The sequence below is a fragment of the Cyprinodon variegatus genome, unplaced genomic scaffold, assembly GCF_000732505.1.
Source record: "Cyprinodon variegatus isolate N-32 unplaced genomic scaffold, C_variegatus-1.0 Scaffold193, whole genome shotgun sequence".
Lineage (NCBI taxonomy): Eukaryota > Metazoa > Chordata > Actinopteri > Cyprinodontiformes > Cyprinodontidae > Cyprinodon > Cyprinodon variegatus.
Genome location: NW_015150646.1, coordinates 798,585 through 815,600, shown reverse-complemented (window position 1 = coordinate 815,600; position 17,016 = coordinate 798,585). Strand labels below are relative to the sequence as shown.

General features: G+C 39.8%; 2 protein-coding genes across 3 annotated transcripts in view; both read right to left on the bottom strand.

Annotated features, from left to right (window-relative positions):
- Positions 1-1,554, bottom strand: part of LOC107087757 — a 4,469-nt gene extending 2,915 nt beyond the window's left edge. Inside the window, exons 1-2 of one of the 2 annotated variants that reach the window (XM_015379496.1) lie at positions 882-1,554; positions 736-815 (exon numbers count right to left, since the gene is read on the bottom strand). In XM_015379496.1, coding sequence (XP_015234982.1) covers positions 736-807 — 72 coding nt within the window. In that variant the 5' untranslated portion in view covers positions 808-815; positions 882-1,554. Of the gene's footprint in view, positions 1-735 lie in introns of both variants that reach the window. The other variant, XM_015379495.1, reaches the window with a different exon arrangement.
- Positions 1,555-4,322: 2,768 nt separating this feature from the next.
- On the bottom strand, positions 4,323-7,894 carry LOC107087747. Its single transcript, XM_015379480.1, has 16 exons — positions 7,872-7,894; positions 7,738-7,793; positions 7,573-7,662; positions 7,314-7,438; positions 7,091-7,228; positions 6,775-6,840; positions 6,527-6,697; positions 6,364-6,460; positions 6,089-6,294; positions 5,647-6,006; positions 5,464-5,581; positions 5,190-5,395; positions 4,985-5,102; positions 4,741-4,907; positions 4,597-4,661; positions 4,323-4,528 (listed from the first exon to the last, which is right to left on the bottom strand). Exons 1-16 carry the CDS (start codon positions 7,892-7,894, stop codon positions 4,393-4,395), a joined length of 2,142 nt encoding a protein of 713 aa, XP_015234966.1. The 3' UTR covers positions 4,323-4,392.
- Between the last annotated feature and the right edge of the window lie 9,122 nt (positions 7,895-17,016).

The following is a 17,016-nucleotide window of genomic DNA, read 5'->3' as shown; positions in this document are numbered from 1 at the left end:
AATTAAATCACAAATACTACAAATCAGTTTATAAATGATTTTGGAACTAAAAGGTTCAATATTTAGACTTTGGCTGTCAATAACATATGGGACAAATATCTAAATTTGATTTTGCTGCTTGTGGAGGTGGACAATCCCTGATGCAGCTTAAAGGGAAGCCATGCATGGATGGATGGATGGAATTAAAGTTGTGTTCATACTAGGGGTGCATGATATATTGATGTTGGCATCGGTATAAACTGTTACTCATTTTTTATACATTGTTTTTGAGCCCTTTATAAATAATGCACTAAAGGAAGGCATCTGTCTAACTATAAATATCAGTGTAGTGTGGTACTCTTGTGTTCTCAACAATAGGAAAGCATTCAATAAATATATGTTTGAGCTCATTTTTGGAAAATATAAACCCTATTGAAAGCGTTCGGGTTGAGTAGCTGTAGGTCCGACAGCCCCCACCCTAAGAGCGTCCCCACTAACTTTTATGACAAGGTTAGAACCTTGGTTCGGACACAGTCAGCCTGTATGAGCTATGAGAACAGCAGCTTTTAAACAGCATGCACGAGGAGAAATTGACTACTGTATGGATTTAAGTTTTTATGCATTTTTTCTTAAGTAGAGAAATCACAAAAATCTTCCACAATACCTTTAATTCAACCACACTTCTTCCTTCCACTCAATTTTCTGTGAGGTTGCCATTGTAGATCTTATAAGTTTTGTAGGTGTGGACAGACTTACCACCTTCTCATTATAGATCCTCTTCCCACATGGCAGAGTGGGGTCTGTGTAGAAAAGCTCCTCAGGACACATTGGAAAACCTGAAGAAAAATTAAGCTGAGTTAATGTTGCCTATAACCCAAATATTTAGATGATCAGTGACTCACGTAGTTGAGCGTCTCCATGACAGTGATGGTTTAGGGGTGTGGGAAGGTAAAGAGGGAGGAAGGAGGGGTGATGCAGGGTTCTGTTGGAGATGGGGGGCAGGAGGGTCTGCCTGGATCTCTGTTTTAGGACCAACGGCTCATTAAGTTAACAGAACCGGACCGGAACATTAAATACTGAGCTAAACTCACCAGTAAACGTTCTTCTGTGAAGCTCATGGTCGTCTAATTGCTTGCTTGAAGAAAAAAACAACTCGATTTTTAGGTCAAACGTAAAGTTTTGCATTTTCGCTAGCGACATCTGCTGGCCAGATGACGGAATTACATTCGATTGAATTGGACGTTAAGACTCCTGTAATTGTTTTCCCTTGAAACAAACAGAATTACCAAGTTGTTAGATGCTTTTGGAAAAATATTGAAGTAATTTCTTCCAGCAGTTATACCCTTCGGTTACATAGACACTAAAATTAACCAGTTTCAGTCATCACAAAATGTACTTTAGGCGAATAAGTCCACATTTTACCACAGAGGTTCATGTAGAGATGCAGACTAGATTTACTTGGGGGAGCAAAGTATGGCAATATTTTGGCACCAAAAAAATCTAAAATGTGGGCTGCAGAACTAATTCATTTACTTTAAACTGAATGTGGGTCCATTGAAAATTAGGCTTTTCATTTTGTTTACACAAGTGTAAAACAACAAATTTTGTTTGGAACAGCTCTCTGGACAATTTTATCTTTTTAAAAGTGCAGCCTTGGAAAAATGGTAAAAAATTTTAATTTACCCAAAATAATTCCTTACCAGGGAGAAGCAGCTAAAATTAGCTGCAAAATACACGTCAAAGACAAAGCCTTTTTTTTATTAGGTCAATATATGTTCAGGATTACATGAATTTAAACGAACCACAACTTGAACCGTTTTTTAATTAATTTGACTTGGTTGCACATATGCTTTAAAACATTTATCAGATGAGTGAAGCAATCATTTAAAATAAAATAAAAAATAAAAAAAACAGCCCTCATCCTATGATCCCAGTCCCACTTTGCCAACTTTGCAAGACTTAAAGGGGAACGCCATGTTTTTTTTGTTTGTTTTTTTTTACATTGGGGCCTTGATTTTACATTACTCCATCATGTTCTACTCACCAATATTAGTTTTGTGTCATTTGGAGCTGTTCTGAAGATATTCCATTAGGTTATATCCAAGTAACGTCTTCCTATGGGCAACGACTTGAAGGCACAAACTAAACTGTTCATAATGTATCATTTATGGTACGCCAGCATTCATAACATGTAGGCGAATCCCTGTTCCCCAGACATCCGCGGTTATATTTTTTATATTTATATCTTAAAAACAAAGCGGAGTGTGTATGATGTCATCCGCGCGCCCCAGCTACCATTCATCCATCCTGTCCACTGAACTGCTGCTAGTTTTACTCACATGCCTGGAAGATGTCTAGTGCTACTACCACAGATGATCTCGCTCTCGAAATGGAATTGAATGATTCAGATTAGCTAGCAGAATGAATAGAAGGGGTAGAGCGTAACTCCAGTCCTGTGCCAAGATGACGTCATACACGCGCCACTTTGTTTTTAAAAAATTTATAGAAAATAACGGCAGATGTCTGGGGGACAGTGATTCACCTACATGTTATGAATGCTGGCGTACCATAATAAATTATGAACAGTTTAGTTTTTGCCTTCAAGTCATTGCTTGGATGTAACCTAACAGAATATCTTCAGAACAGTCCAAACAAAACTCATGGGCGAGTAGAACATGTAACATAAAATCAAGGGGCTGATGTCTTAAAAAAAGTGTTCCCCTTTAAGTCCTAAGCATTGCATAGGACTTAACCTTTGACATACCAGTATGCTAGAAATTCACATTGTGGCTAAAAGACAGATCTCTTTATGGACCCACTCGGCGCTTAAGAACTTTAATCTTTCTGAAATAAATTCTTTTGGCATCCCATTGTAAAAGTTGTAGGGAAGTTCCAAATTCTCCAGAGTGGTGCCCGACTTTACATGGGTGAATAAAGTGAATGTGATAGGTCGATCAAGAAGATTGTGGCAGAAGGTTTGCAGGAAAGTTCTGTTGTGGCCGGTTTCGCCGAAGCATCTTGCAAACCAGATAGCAACTTGGTGCTAGTAGGTTCTCAATGGGGAAATTACATTGGGAGTAGCACTTTGCAACGACACTGTCAAGGAACGCTATGGACAGTGGAAACATGCAAGACAGGAGAGTTTTGTGCCCGAGGCCATAGATGAGTCTGTCATTTTTATTTTTGGAGGAAAGTAGGGATGAAGTTGTGGAAGAGGATGGCAGAAGCTTTGTTAGGTGTAGAAGGCTTACAGCCGTACATGTTTGAGCCCTTGCCTCGCAACGCTGCCAGTTGTTAGCTCTACGCGAAAGACAGACATCCATCCCATTAACACTGAGACGGAACCCAGTGGTAAATTCTTTCAACCACTGCGCATATTAGCTGCGACATGAATCAATGCTAAAAAAAAAAATTAAATTTGACAGATGACCGTTGATATACCATTGGCCAAATTTAGGGTTACAAACAGGCCTGCGTAACAGAACTTTTTTTTATAGAAAACATTGCGACAATATGGTCTGCAGAGATGGGAAGTACAAATACTTACTGTACTCAAGTAGATTTTTCTGGCGACTTTTTACTACTTTACTACTTATTTTCACAAATATCTGTACTTTCTACTCCTTACATTTAAAAAAAAAAAAAAACGGCTCGTTACTTTAGAATCATTTCAATGGAGTTACCGTTATTTTTCACGTCATCAATACCAAATTGGATGGGAATCTACGTTGCATTTGATGCACCACTACAAGATAAGGTGACAGATTCGGCGGTATTCATTCGCGGCAAATCATTGCAGTTTGGTGGTGGCGTTAGCATAGTAGTATGGACGACGAGATGATTGAAAACACAAGTTTAATCAGTACTTCTACCAGAGTATTTTTTAATACAAGTATCTACTTTTACTCAAGTACGGAAAGTGAGTACTTTTGCCATCTCTGATGGTCTGAGAAACACATTTATATACATGTTTAAGCCAGAATGATTTAAAATTTAAATTAGACTTTGAACTACCAGTTTTGTAAAAAATTAAAACCACAGAACTTCATTCAGTATTTCATGCTTTATTAGTCAACATTTTACATTCCTCCTCAAATATGTCGAGGAAACTGAGCTTGTTTGGGTCCTCTATTACCTGCAAGAGAGGAAAGAGTGTTTCCAGTTATCAAGGCTCAAATTTTGACTCCTTTGAATTTTGTCCCTCACCTTTACCAAAAGAACCAAATTGGTTTTGAACCCTGTAAACTTTAATATAGCGAGCTGTTGGGTAGAAAGGAGGCAGGTGCAAGTTGGGAGATCTGGTTCTTCGAGGAGCAACTGTGGTCGTTTCAGCCGTGATCCTAGCAGGAGCTGGTGCAACGGGAAGATAGATGAAGTTTAGTAAATGGTTTGAGCACAAGTCTTGCTCAGCTTTTAAGCTGCAAACATACCTTTTGCATGGTCCACAAAAGGAATAATGCTTCCCACACCCTCCTTGTCAGATTCAAATTTGTGAGCCGAGAAGAGGCGGTAGAGACCCACTAGTGGATATCTGCATTGCACAGTAATTCTATGGGGAAGAAACTGAAATTATTGATTTTTCTTTAAAATAGCATGAATTATAGCTTTGGTACATACCCTTCAGTAACATTGTTGGAAACAAAGTAGATCTTGTTTTGATAGGTCACATTTCCCTTTTCCAGCTGGAAAATAGGAGAGTTTTAATTCATGTGCTCCATCTGGCTGCCCAAGGAGAAATAAATCCCTGCAAATCAGTTTTACCTTTACTATGGAACCACAACTGTGAAGTGGGAATGAGAAGAGTACTCGTGTGCCATCCACTTCTTTAGGTAGACAGGCTCTGTTAATGAGGTGAGGTTTTGTTGGGATCTCATGGAGGACCAGAGAAAGATCAGCCACCACAGTCATCCATCCAGTAGTTGAACACACTACAGAGAGGAGCAGGGTTTATAAAAAAAGAAAAACCCACCCTAGCTCCCAATAAAGTAAAGCCAAGTATTCTTACTAATAAACTCTGTGGTATTAAATAGGCATGTCTTAATTGTTGAAGTCTGTACTTCTGAGGTGTCACGGTCCCTCATGAGGATTGTAAATGTCCCAAGAAATCCTTTCAGGCTGACATTCTGGAGAGAAAAATGGAAAATGAAGTTTAATTTCATAGCCTTAACTAAACCTTCCCTCATCCAGATAGGCAATGTCACCAATGATACCTGGTATTTGTAGCCATGTGTAAACAATGGTACACTGAGCAACAGCCTCTGGCTATCATTGCTCATGGTGTAGCCATGCATGGCTGCCAGCGCCGGTGTCAATCGGTGAGGGCCAATGCTGATGTACCACAAGTAATCAAAAGGGCGATAGGCCAACTTGAAGTCAATCCCAGATGCCGTACAGTTTGCGTCAAAAGCTGGAGGGGCTGCCAGATAAGACATTAAAACCTAATACTTAATTCAGATAATAGTTCAAGTCAAACTCATTACTTACAGACAGCCATTAGTGCAGTAACTGAGACAGTGTGGTGGTATGGCTCATCTCCAGGTAAGGCAATCAGGGTGTAGTTTATGTCCAGTTTGTGCAACATGGCTGCATTCTCTTTGGAAAACTGTAGGACAAATGTTAGTAGGCACACATTGAAGAGACAACTGGAAGGTGCACAAAGACACTTACCTCCTGAATGACTATTGGGTCATTCAACAGTACTTTCAGAGTGTAGCTATGAGTTTTATTGGGATAACTGACTTCTGTAAGGGTGTATGCACTGGTGTCACTAAGGGGCACTGCAAATTCATGCCCGTTTAGCTTAACAGATGTCAGCACAACATCTCTGGGAACTTTGCCCAGATAGATTGTAAATGTGCCCTCTTTCACATCAGTTTGGTCTTCAGTGAAAAGTGAAGATGGCAAAAGGGGAGTAACAAGAGTCCTGTGAAACCGGAGTGCCGTCTCTTCATGATGCTCATCCACTGAGATTTGTTTCAAGTAGAGGTTGAAGATGTAGAATTCAAAGATGCCGTTGCTTACATAACTCTGGAAGATTCATAAGCCAGAGTCAAATTTGCAAAAACATGTGCAACCAAGCCCCACTAAATGCCTTGAAGTTTTATTTTACCTTCCTGTAGCCTCCTTTGGCATTATAAGGGATTCCGATTTGGACGGTCGAGTTCTGCCGTGCCATAATGAATCCAGCCTGCTCTGCAGCAGCCTGCTCTACAAGGTTACCGTCGAGTCCCAGACTAATCTTTGTGCTGCCAAGACTGGGATAGAGGGCTTCTGGGGTGTCCCAGATCATGTAGCCACCCTCAAATGACCCTTCATCTGTTGAGAAAAAGGCAACCCCATTATTAATTAGCAAAAATGTTTTTATTAGAAGTCCAAGTTACCCACCCATTGAGCAAGCAGCAACCAGGTCAACCATGACAACAATCCAGCTCTGCCGTGAGAACACTGTTGCGTGGATCACTTCAACTGGGACACCATTCAGCTAAGAAAATAGGTTGGTTAAAACCACTAAACAAAAGACGCGCTGTAATCTGCATTGGTCACCTACCTCAGTGCCGTACGATTCTGGTTGACCATATGGTGTGCGAAACACTATTCTGTCATTGATTATGTCAAATACATAGCCCTCCTGTCGAGCTTGAGACAAGTTCATAGGTGGCATCTGTTCCTCTGGACTTTGGAAGGTCACCTGCCATTCCTGGGTTGAAGCACTATACAGCTAGAAAGATGGCAAAGTATTAAAGCCATTTGAGCTATACATCTATATATAAAAATTAAAAAATCAGCAGCACATACAGGGCTGAGTGAGCTGAAGTCATCACTTAACCCAGATGGACAGGGAAGTTCACTCCTTACAGAAACCTGTAAAGAAATACATTGAGATGGGCTAAACCACAGATGGGCAACGTTCTTTAAAATGCCAGTATGTGCATCCCTGCTCCAACAACTAAAACAAAAGGCCAGATTACCTCCTTGGCATATCTGCAGGTTAAGCAGAGGCCCAGCTGTTAACCATTTATGGAAAGTGTGCAAGCAAAAGCTGCAGGCCAGGGGCACTTGAGGACCGACATTGCCTACCCCTGAGCTAAAAAAACCACAAGAGGTCATTTACCTCCATGTAGTTGACCTCACATGTAACCTCTCTAGGCGACCAAGGTGGAGGGAGAGGACAGGTCTTATTGAGTTCATAGTAGGCATCCACCCCATCGTAGGAGGTGATCAAATTAAATCTGAAAGAGAATCCACCAACCTGCAAAAAAGAAAAAAAAAAAAAAAATGTAGTCAACTTAGTTATACAAGGATATCCACAAAAAGGTTAGAAATTCTTTCAGTACCCTCTCAGTGTGACAGCTGAAGTAAGATGCTCTGAGCTCTACAAGGCCCAGAAAAGAGAGGACGCTGACACTGTAACCACACTTTGCTGCATAATCCTCAGTGATGGCATATGCACCTGTCCTATCTAAAACAGGTTAGAGTAAAGTTAGGCAAGGTAGTCATTAATTGTTCACTTCTTTGTGTGTAGAGCATTTTAGGGATTTCTTCTAGGCTCACTGCAGATATTGGGCACGTTTGAGTCAGAACAGAAAAACTCACCAACAGCCTCAAAGCGAGGAGCTTCTCCAGTGGCTGTGAGGTCAACAGCTATCATGAAGTAACGATCATGACACTCCATTTGAAGAACTCCTGCAGAAACAAAGAGGTCACAAATAAACCATGTTTGCAAGTGTCCCAAAAGAGGAATATAAAATGGATACCAACCCTCCACAACAAAGTCACATCCTGCAGTGGACCACAAGGACAGAAGCAATGCCACACTGCAAGTACAAATGAAAGTATAAATGAGAATACACATCAAAAGACAACCTAATGGACATATAAAACACACAACCTACCTAAACATCAGCTCAAAAGCCATAGCTGCTGATGTGTTGGTGTCTAAAGCTAGCTGGGTTGCTAGCAAACTACACCTACTGACCACCACAAGCACAAGTGAACCACTTGTTCATCACCAAGCATACACCATGAAGCTCTGTCTCCTATCCCCTCTTTTTAACCAGTTTCTCCACCCAGCAACAATCAGCCTTTTCCCAAGGTGCAGCCTGTTAGGAATCAAGCCACAGATGTTCCTAATATGAATCAGGACAAGTGAGACTTTAATCAGGATTAAGGACTAGAATTAGACCACTATATTTGACCACTAACTTCTAACTTGAATGAAGAAGCTTATAACACTTTTGGATTCACAGTTGCACATTTCCTTTGCCTTTTCTTTGCCTTCCAAGTGTCTATACTGTTTGTTCTCTGCCTCTGTCTTTAATTGAAAGCAATTATATTAAAGAAGCTTCAGGTCTCATTGTAACACAAAATCTGTTCTTTCTTTTGGATAAATTTTGACTTGCAATTTGTACTTTTGTGTAACCCGGAGACAATTTTCAAAGTGGTATTATTTGAAACCCCCCTTCCCCCATCCAGAATGTTTAACTCCACTGCATTTGGTACGCACTGATGGTACCTTATAATGGTACCTTTGAACAGCTAGTATGTATTTCTAAGTAGAACAATTTATTTGATGGTATCAGTGTATGGACAGTTATTTTAGAGTCAACCACCTTTGAATGGTTATATAGTTTCTCAGTTTCTATTTTAGCTATATTTTTATCTGATGCCCTTCTTTAAGTATGTTCTTTTCCTTTGAATTAAAAGAATCAAATCAACCTTTGCTGGTTTCGGCAACTTAAGTTTTTGTTTGCTAATAGTGATAGCATAACTTTACCTAGCATAATTATTTTCTTTAGAAAAGTTCTTGAGAATGAACTCACTCATGTTAAATTAAAGAAGGCTCAGGTTATCCAGAGCTATCTCTATAGTTATGCTGCTATAGGCTTAGGCTGCTGGAAGACATAGGGACAAGTTTTCATCATTCTGCTTCATTCTACCTCTATTCTTGCATTCTGCAATATTTGTTAGTTCAAACTCTAACGTTATGCTCTCTATTTTTTCGCAACAACTCTGTTCCTGTTCAGCTGGGACACCATCCTGGGGAGAAATATCAGCTGTGCTGCTGCCATCAACACCTTTGTTTATAGATGTTGGAGCTTGGCCTTATTTTCAGTGTAAGCCTGTTTCTCTTACTATGTGCTCTCTTCATTCTCTGACATTGGAGCTGGCTTGGAGCCCGTCTGCCTGCTGTGTTACCTGAATGGGGCTGCCTGTGGAGCTGGTTGACAGTTACCTTTTGTATCTCTGCTTCTTTCTTTATGTCTGCTTCTTTCTTTATGTCTACTTCTGGCCGCTCATACTGAGCCTGGTTCTGGAGATTTCTTTTTGTGGAGTTTTCCTCTCCACTGTCACTACAAGCATGTGTGATGTAAGGGATTGCTGAAGAATCAATAAGCCGATGCAATCAGCTGATCTTCATTAAAAACTTTGAATCAAAGGGAATGTGTGATTTGTTGAATTGTCTCTGTAAATTGCCTTGAGATCAGATGTGTTGTGAATTGGCACTACATAAATAAATTGAATTGTATTGCATTAAACAGACAGCTTTTTGATACTTATATGTTTGAATAAGGTTTGAAACTCTCAAGTGATTATGTTGTTGCATTAGCATTACATAATGAAATCCACCTAACTGAAAAAAAAAACTTTTGTGGGCTGCTCCAAGAAGTCATGTTTTAACTTTATCAAGATGGAAATTGAAACTAATCTTTTAAGCCTTCACAATTCCACAATTCTTAAGAGCCAAATAAACAAGATGTTTATTTTTACCACCAGATGCACATCATTAGAAAAAATATCTATCCTTAGTTTAATCTGCTAGACATGAAGGGCCTAACATTAGCCCCTGTTAATTACAGTATTGATGTGGAAACACATCACAAACAAAATGTTTCCATTTCTATTTTAGCACTGAATATTTATCTATGCTGATTTCTAACAGTGTTTTCTGTTCCCATTATAGTGTAAAACAAAAAATGAGTTGGTAATGTTTTTCTCATACCTGTATATGTATAGATAATAATGCTCAGATGTTTTTTTTATCATCTGACTTGTGAGCATTTTAGTTCTGTACAGACACATAAACTGACTCTGACTGAAAAATATTTTAAAATCATAAAACAATTTGCATGAGTGCTTCATCAGTACTTCATCATACTTTGACACACCACAGACAGCAGGGGGCAGCAACAATAAGCTTTTTATAGTATTAAGGTTCAGCAAAACCTGGCTCAGTATAAATATGCTGCAACTCAGTGAGATTTTAGAGGAGAGAGTAGAAATTGAAAAACTTGAGGAAAAAGTAAACACTCAATGGCAGCAGCTGCTTCAAAGAGTATCCTGAATAACTGAAGGTCTTTGAAAGCAATATCTCAGCCTATGATTATGGTCCTGCTACGAGGATTTGTACATTACCGTGGTGATGCACAGGTACTTGCATAGGTCGGACTGAGATAGACCCCAGGTCTATTTAACGGGACTACACAGAAATTCAGCAGTGATGTCATGGATCTGGCAGGAAGAGGTATGTTGTTACAAAGCAGAACTCATCCGCTTTGGGGGAAATACAAAATAAAATCTGTTAATCGCATGGGAAAACAGTCAGTTTTTGAGTTGCATAGAGCAAATAGACCTAAAGCAACCAGACTTGTGCAAAAACGATCAATCAAACATTAAAAAAGGAGACTTGACCCATGATAGGAATCCACGAGTACAGAAAACAGAAAAAGTATAGCATCTCCCACCTCATATAGGAACACAGCACTAGTGAAACATCTGACATCAACACAGATCATTTGTGTAAGCGAAGCCATTGATCAATTCTCGTGGTGCTGAGTTTTGGTACCCAGCAGTCTACACATGATTCAGATCCTGTCCCCAGAAAAAGAGATAATGCTCATGAATGTAAATGTTGGGAAAATGAGAACATGGCCATGCCAGTGTAAAATAAGACAAATGTTTAGAGCTAATTGTATGGCCTGACTGAAGTGATATCATCTTGCTTCTTCATCAGCTACTTCTCTAATCCCTTCAGCACACACAATGATCTATAAATGGCTTTTCTGTCAAACCTAGAACAACAGCCATTACTTGTTTTAAGTTTGAACCGTAATGATGTTCAAACTATTAACCATGTCGAAAAAAATTGAAAATTATATAGTTCATAATTTTATAGTCTACCTTAATAATGTGGAGGAAAAAAAAGATCTCTTTTGGATTACAGCTTCACATTCTCTGTAATCTCTTGATGACCCCCAGGAAGAGAACAACATTTTAGCAGTTGTAACCTATTGTGTTTTTTCAAGCCGATAGTCCAGTACAGCTACCTGACAAACTTAACAAGTATATTTGCTTTCCGATATCATTTAGTTGAACCCACCTCTGAACACTACTTTTTTCACACAACAATATCATTCACCAGGTCCTTACTCAGATTTTTAGATGAGTTTTCAGCCTTCCCATCTGACTTTTACCCTGATCTAATACAACATCCAACTGCCATGCATGTGGGCATTGTCACTTTAACTATACCTCTCACAAATGTCAATGGTGAAGTCCTCTTTAAATCCAAAATATTTGTTGTTGATTGAAGGCATGTATCATAGTTCCCATTGATTTTGCTTGTAAAGCGGGGAGAATGGCGCTCGGCTTACCGTACCGTGACATCACTGCCCCAAGATGTCAGGAGTGAGGTGTTACTCTATTTGGTCAAAAATGGCTGGTCCTGCACTCAGTGATTGTGACGAAAAGGATAATTTTTATTTCTTTACCGATAAACTCTAAATTCCTTAAATTACCGCAAACATATAAGTTTTAGGTATAAATAATGATCCATTGATTATTCCTTCCTAACCGGAATTTTTCTTTAAATTGATTTTTCACCGCTTCAGGGTTTTCGGTTGCATTGACATATGTCCAGTGAATGGGTAGTTACTAATTACCGCCTGTGCTTACTGGTGAACGGCTATTCTACATGCTATGAGCAGGACTGAATTGCATTTTATCCTACCAAAATATCAATATTTCTACATTTAAAATGGCCATTGGAAGTGTTGGGATTTTAAGTTTTATATATTAACTCACTACACCTCGGTTCTTGGCTTTAATCTGTCAGGGGCACAGAACGTTGGACCCAGATTTTAAGCAGACAGATCAGATCGAGAAACAAGCATTTATTGATGCAACGTGTGGCTGCTCGTTAGCTGGGACGGGCTCACTGGATACTCTTGTTTAAACGGAAACTCAGGTCAGTGACTTCAGAACTCAGACTGGGAACGATGATGAGAATGAAATTCACCAACCTGGTAAAGTTCAGTTTGAGCAAAGAATAAGAATAAGGAGAAGCTTGTGACAGAGCCGATTCCAGAGATCCAGGAGAGAAGAGGAGCAGCGACCAGCTGCAGCCAGAACATCCAGAAGAACAAAGGATCCAGAGCAACAAATCGAAGCTGGGGTCAGAACACAGGTCCAATGTTGATAACAGGCGGAATCCAGGTAACAATCCGGAAACAGGGCAGGAACACAGAGCAGAACAGGGGCGACCAAAACGTAGAAGTCCGGGGGCAGAAACAGGTCTGGATCAGGTTGACTAAACACATCAGGGTATGCTAGAATTAATCTCACTGAAAGCTAGAATAATCTGGCACCAATGGCTGGGAACAGGTAGCTTAAATAGGAGCAGGAACAGGTGGATATGATTATAGACAATGAGCGCAGGGCAGAGCAAAGAAGATGAGAGAAAAAAGAACCAAACCTAGCCATAGGTGCCAAGATCTTGACATTATAGTTGTAAGAATGTTAAGTTGGTTTGTAGAAACGTTTCTGACAGTTATTCCTGGGGGTTGCACAGCTGTCAGTGAAAGTGGCCTTTAAATCTTTTAGGCTTGGTAGTAGATCAGTTGTCTGAACACTTCAAACAGGATGTTGATACCAGAGAGTAAACTTTAAACCAAGGACTTACCCAAAACTGTACCTTGCTAGGTAATATCTAGCATTTCTAGGCTTTTCAGAACACTCCTTGCACTGGGAGGAATTAACCTGGCAAGCCAGGCTGTAGAACTCAGGTTTAATTGTACATATTATTAATCTGGGGCTGCTCTTATCAGATCTGTTCTTGTAAAGGAAGGCAAACCTAGTGTCCACGTAGTTTGGTTTAGGCCAATCTTGGTAACAAATGAAATAGCAGTGGAGGGCACGAGAAACCACAACAACTTCAGCTCTGGCTGTTCCCCTTGATCCTAGCCAAACAGATATGATAGCAGCAGCTATGCAGACTTGAAAGATTTAAGCTTGAGCAGCACCAGACAGATTCTTGTCTGTTTGTGAACTCAAAAATATTGAGAATTCAACTTTCAGGCAAGGTTAGAGAGGTATAACTGAAATGACCCAATCATAAGTCTAGCACCTGTAGCTGCAGCAGACAGATGGAATACTTTTGCGTGAGTATAAAGAGAGATAAAGAGACGTTACATGCTTTCAGATCTTATACACAATAGTTACTACAGTGCAGGAATGTCTTTTTTTGTGAAGCTGTCAGCAACATCTGATGTATAGTATCTCTAAGATCTCTGAATACACACACCCTGACATTCTTCTACGGTCGGTCTCCTCTAGCAGCCTTGGTACCTTTCTTTCTGCTTGAATGAAAATTTCCTGTCATTCCCTCAAGGCTCCATTCTGGGGCCCCTCCTATTCTACATCTACATGCTCCCTTTAGCTCAGATTATAGCAGACAACAACATCAGTTACCATAACTATGCAGACGACAAACAGCTTTACACCACAATGTACCAAGTACCTATGAACCCGTCAGAGCGTTGGCTAGATGCTTAGAACAGATCAATATGTGGATGCACCATCCTTTTCTACAACTAAATAAAACCAAAACTGAGGTAATAATCTTCAGAGCAAAGGAGGAGAGATCCAGAGTCAGCTCACAGCTTTATCAACTACAGCTAGAAACCAGTGGTTATGGCCGAAACCTTGGTGTCATGATGGAGTCAGACCTGAACCTCCAGAGGTACATAAAGGCAGTAATTAAGTCAGCTTTTTATCACCTGAAAAACATTTCCAGGCAGGATCTAGAAAAACAAATTCCTGCATTTATCTTTAGCAGAATTAATTACTGCAACAGTATCTTCACAGGTTTGCCTAAAAAGTCCATCAGAGAACTACAGCTGATCCAAAACTCTGCTGCCCATGTTCTCAGTAGAACTAAGAAAGTAGAGCACATCAGACTGGCTCCCTGTAGCTCAGAGAACAGACCTTAAAATCTTTCTGTTTGTCTATAAATCACTGAATGGATCAGCACCTCAATACATAACAGATATTATGTCAGTGTATAAACCCCGAGACCCCTCAAGTCTTCTAGTTCCAGCCTACTCTGTCCACCCAGGAGTAGAACCAAACATGGAGAAGCAGCATTTACAGTAGGTCCTATGTTTTACTTATCTGGAACAAATTCCCAGAAGACTGTAAAAGTGCTGAAAGCATGAGTTCTTTAAAATCAAAGTTTAAAAAGCCCTTTGTTTAAAGCTGCCTTTGACTGTTGTAGTTAAACTGTTAATTGGGTCTATTAGTTTAAGGTTGTGTTTCAACTGCTTAGGCTAACGATGGAACTAACGACCCATTCATCGGTTACCATTGCATGTTTCCAAGCGATACAAGGCGTTGTCTATATAAGACTCAAACTCACTGCGGATCCAGACATTTGAATTGAGAAAGCTTCCTGGAGAGGTGCCGAAACGTCTTCAAATCTTGAAAACCAAGTCCAGTGGATATTTTTTGAATTTTTACGGAATAAACAGAGGAATGTTTACAGTTCACATAAAACTTGGTTATTTTCCATTGTTTTTTAAGGTGTGTTCTGATGTATGAGGTTAAATGCAATTCAGTGTCATTGTTTAAGATTTAATCATCAAGGCCCAAATTAAGAGAGAAAAACATCAGGTTTGATGCTCCTTCACTTTGAATTAACTCAACGGAGTCTTGCTAAATATATTGGGTAAATGTTATTGTTTTTTAGCTTGTTATTATAAATTAAATAAAGTTTGCATGACTGCTGCAAATTCTCACAAACTTCTGCACTCTGGACATGAAGAAGTCACAACTAAAAGGGAAACTTGAGAGTAAATGGCCAGTCACCACTTAAAGGGCAAAAACCTTATTAATATACCTACCAAGCTGTGCATGGAGACTTGTAGACTTTGTACTAGGCCCTTAAGGCTGATCAAGAACCACTAAGAGACCAAAATGGAACCAGCAACATCAAGAGTTTGTCTCTACGGAAGTGAACAACTGCCTGTTGACAGGGCCCAGAAGTTGTTAGATATTTTCTATAAAAACGGCACTGCTAAGTCAGTTACAGTCGAGAATAACTGATGAAGGCTTTGAAGGTTGCTGCTAGATGGTCCTTATTCCTTATGTCTTGTTTGCTGCCCTGATAGCTGACCTAATTGCTCACTTCATTCACCTGCCCAATCCTCCCCGGTTACTAATAATCATTTATCTTATCCACCTGCTCCTGCTGCTTTATATGCGTCTCAGCCCAGCTACTGGGGCCAGATCATTGATTGTTTGTTTGTTTGAGTTTTAGTTTCTGTTGGAGATCATGGCTGATTTCCAGAGTTCATGTTTCCATTCTCGGAGGCCAGCGGTTAGAGAGAGTTTTTTTTATCTGGTCTTAGTGCTTCCTGATCATGTCCGCGCTTTTTTCTGCTGAGCATGCCCTTCTCCTCTGTTGGATCAGTGCAGGGAGCTAGTTTAAAGTTCCGTGGTGTTCCTGATCTCGTGTCTTGTCCTGCCTCTCAACTACTTTGCCTTCCTGTCTTCATCCGAACATTTCTGCCTGAACTCTCTGTGAACTCATCTGCCTGTTATGGTTCTGATCGGAACCCCTGACTGGGTAACGGGCTCATGGACCTCAGAACTGTCCTGTTCTGAACTGTTTCCCTGACCTGGCTCGGATTCCTGCCTCTTCACTGGAACTGCAGCATGTGGTTCACTCTGGGCGGCTTCTGCCGCATCTCGTTTGGCTGTCGTTCAGCTGGACCCTGCCTATTCTCGAGAGGATGGGCTTAGCTGTTAAACTAGGTAAGTGACTCACATGGATAATCATCTTCCATCAGATTATCGTGGTCACTTACCTGTGTTTCTCTCCCTAAACCAGAGTGCCTGTGAAGGTTGGTGCCCCGCCTTTCCCCGCAACTGCTGCAGATCCACAGCTCCACGTTCCGTTTTGTCTCTGTTTTATTAAACGTCATTTTCAAATTCAAACTTCTGAAAGTACTTAATATTATTTTTATTTTTTTATTGATTAACACTAAATTCATTTAATCACAGCAAACATATTAGTTTTAGGTAAAAATAATGATCCATGATTATTCTTTGCTGACCGGATTTTTCCTTTGACTTTCCCACTGTGTGTCTCACCTGAATTCTGGGTCCTACATTCTGAGTCCATTATACCTTAGTAAGAAATGAAAGGTTTCTAAAGGTTCTCCAAATCTGATCTGCTAATAGTTTTGAGGCACGTATCTTTAAAAAGGGGAGTAAGTTATAGTTCTGGCATCAAAAAGATAAAAAAAAAACGATTAACAGTTTAATTCCTCATTCTTCCTTATTTAGCAAGAATCCTTCTTGATATTTCTCGGCTTTCTCTCCATCTTGCTTTTCCTTATCTTCTTCTCTTTAAAATATTTGTATTTTCTAACATTCTTCCTCACTCTGAAACCACTGGTTTAAAAAAAAGAATACAGAGAGGCAGTAGATAGATGCAGGATGTTTATTGAGAAACAGAAGCTTATTAATAAGAATTAATTCATAAACAGTGGAAAGAGACCTCTGATATATTTTATCACCCTCTTCTTACATAAACACATAACCTAAAAACTTTTTTGAAGGAATAAGGATTCAATGCTAATAATAAATTTATATATTAATATATTTCTGGCCATTTTGAGCAATTAATTGACCCCACAAATGTGATGCTCCAGAAACTCAATCTGCTCAAAGGAAGGTCAGTTTTGTAGCTTCTGTAAC

Excerpts from the sequence above, each read along its gene's own strand:
- LOC107087747 (XM_015379480.1), bottom strand. The coding sequence starts at position 7,894 with ATGGCTTTTGAGCTGATGTTTAG. Across the intron at positions 6,461-6,526 it reads CAGAATCGTACGGCACTGAG|CTGAATGGTGTCCCAGTTGA; the intron begins GTAGGTGACCAA and ends CTATTTTCTTAG. Across the intron at positions 6,295-6,363 it reads GGTTGCTGCTTGCTCAATGG|ATGAAGGGTCATTTGAGGGT; the intron begins GTGGGTAACTTG and ends TTTTCTCAACAG.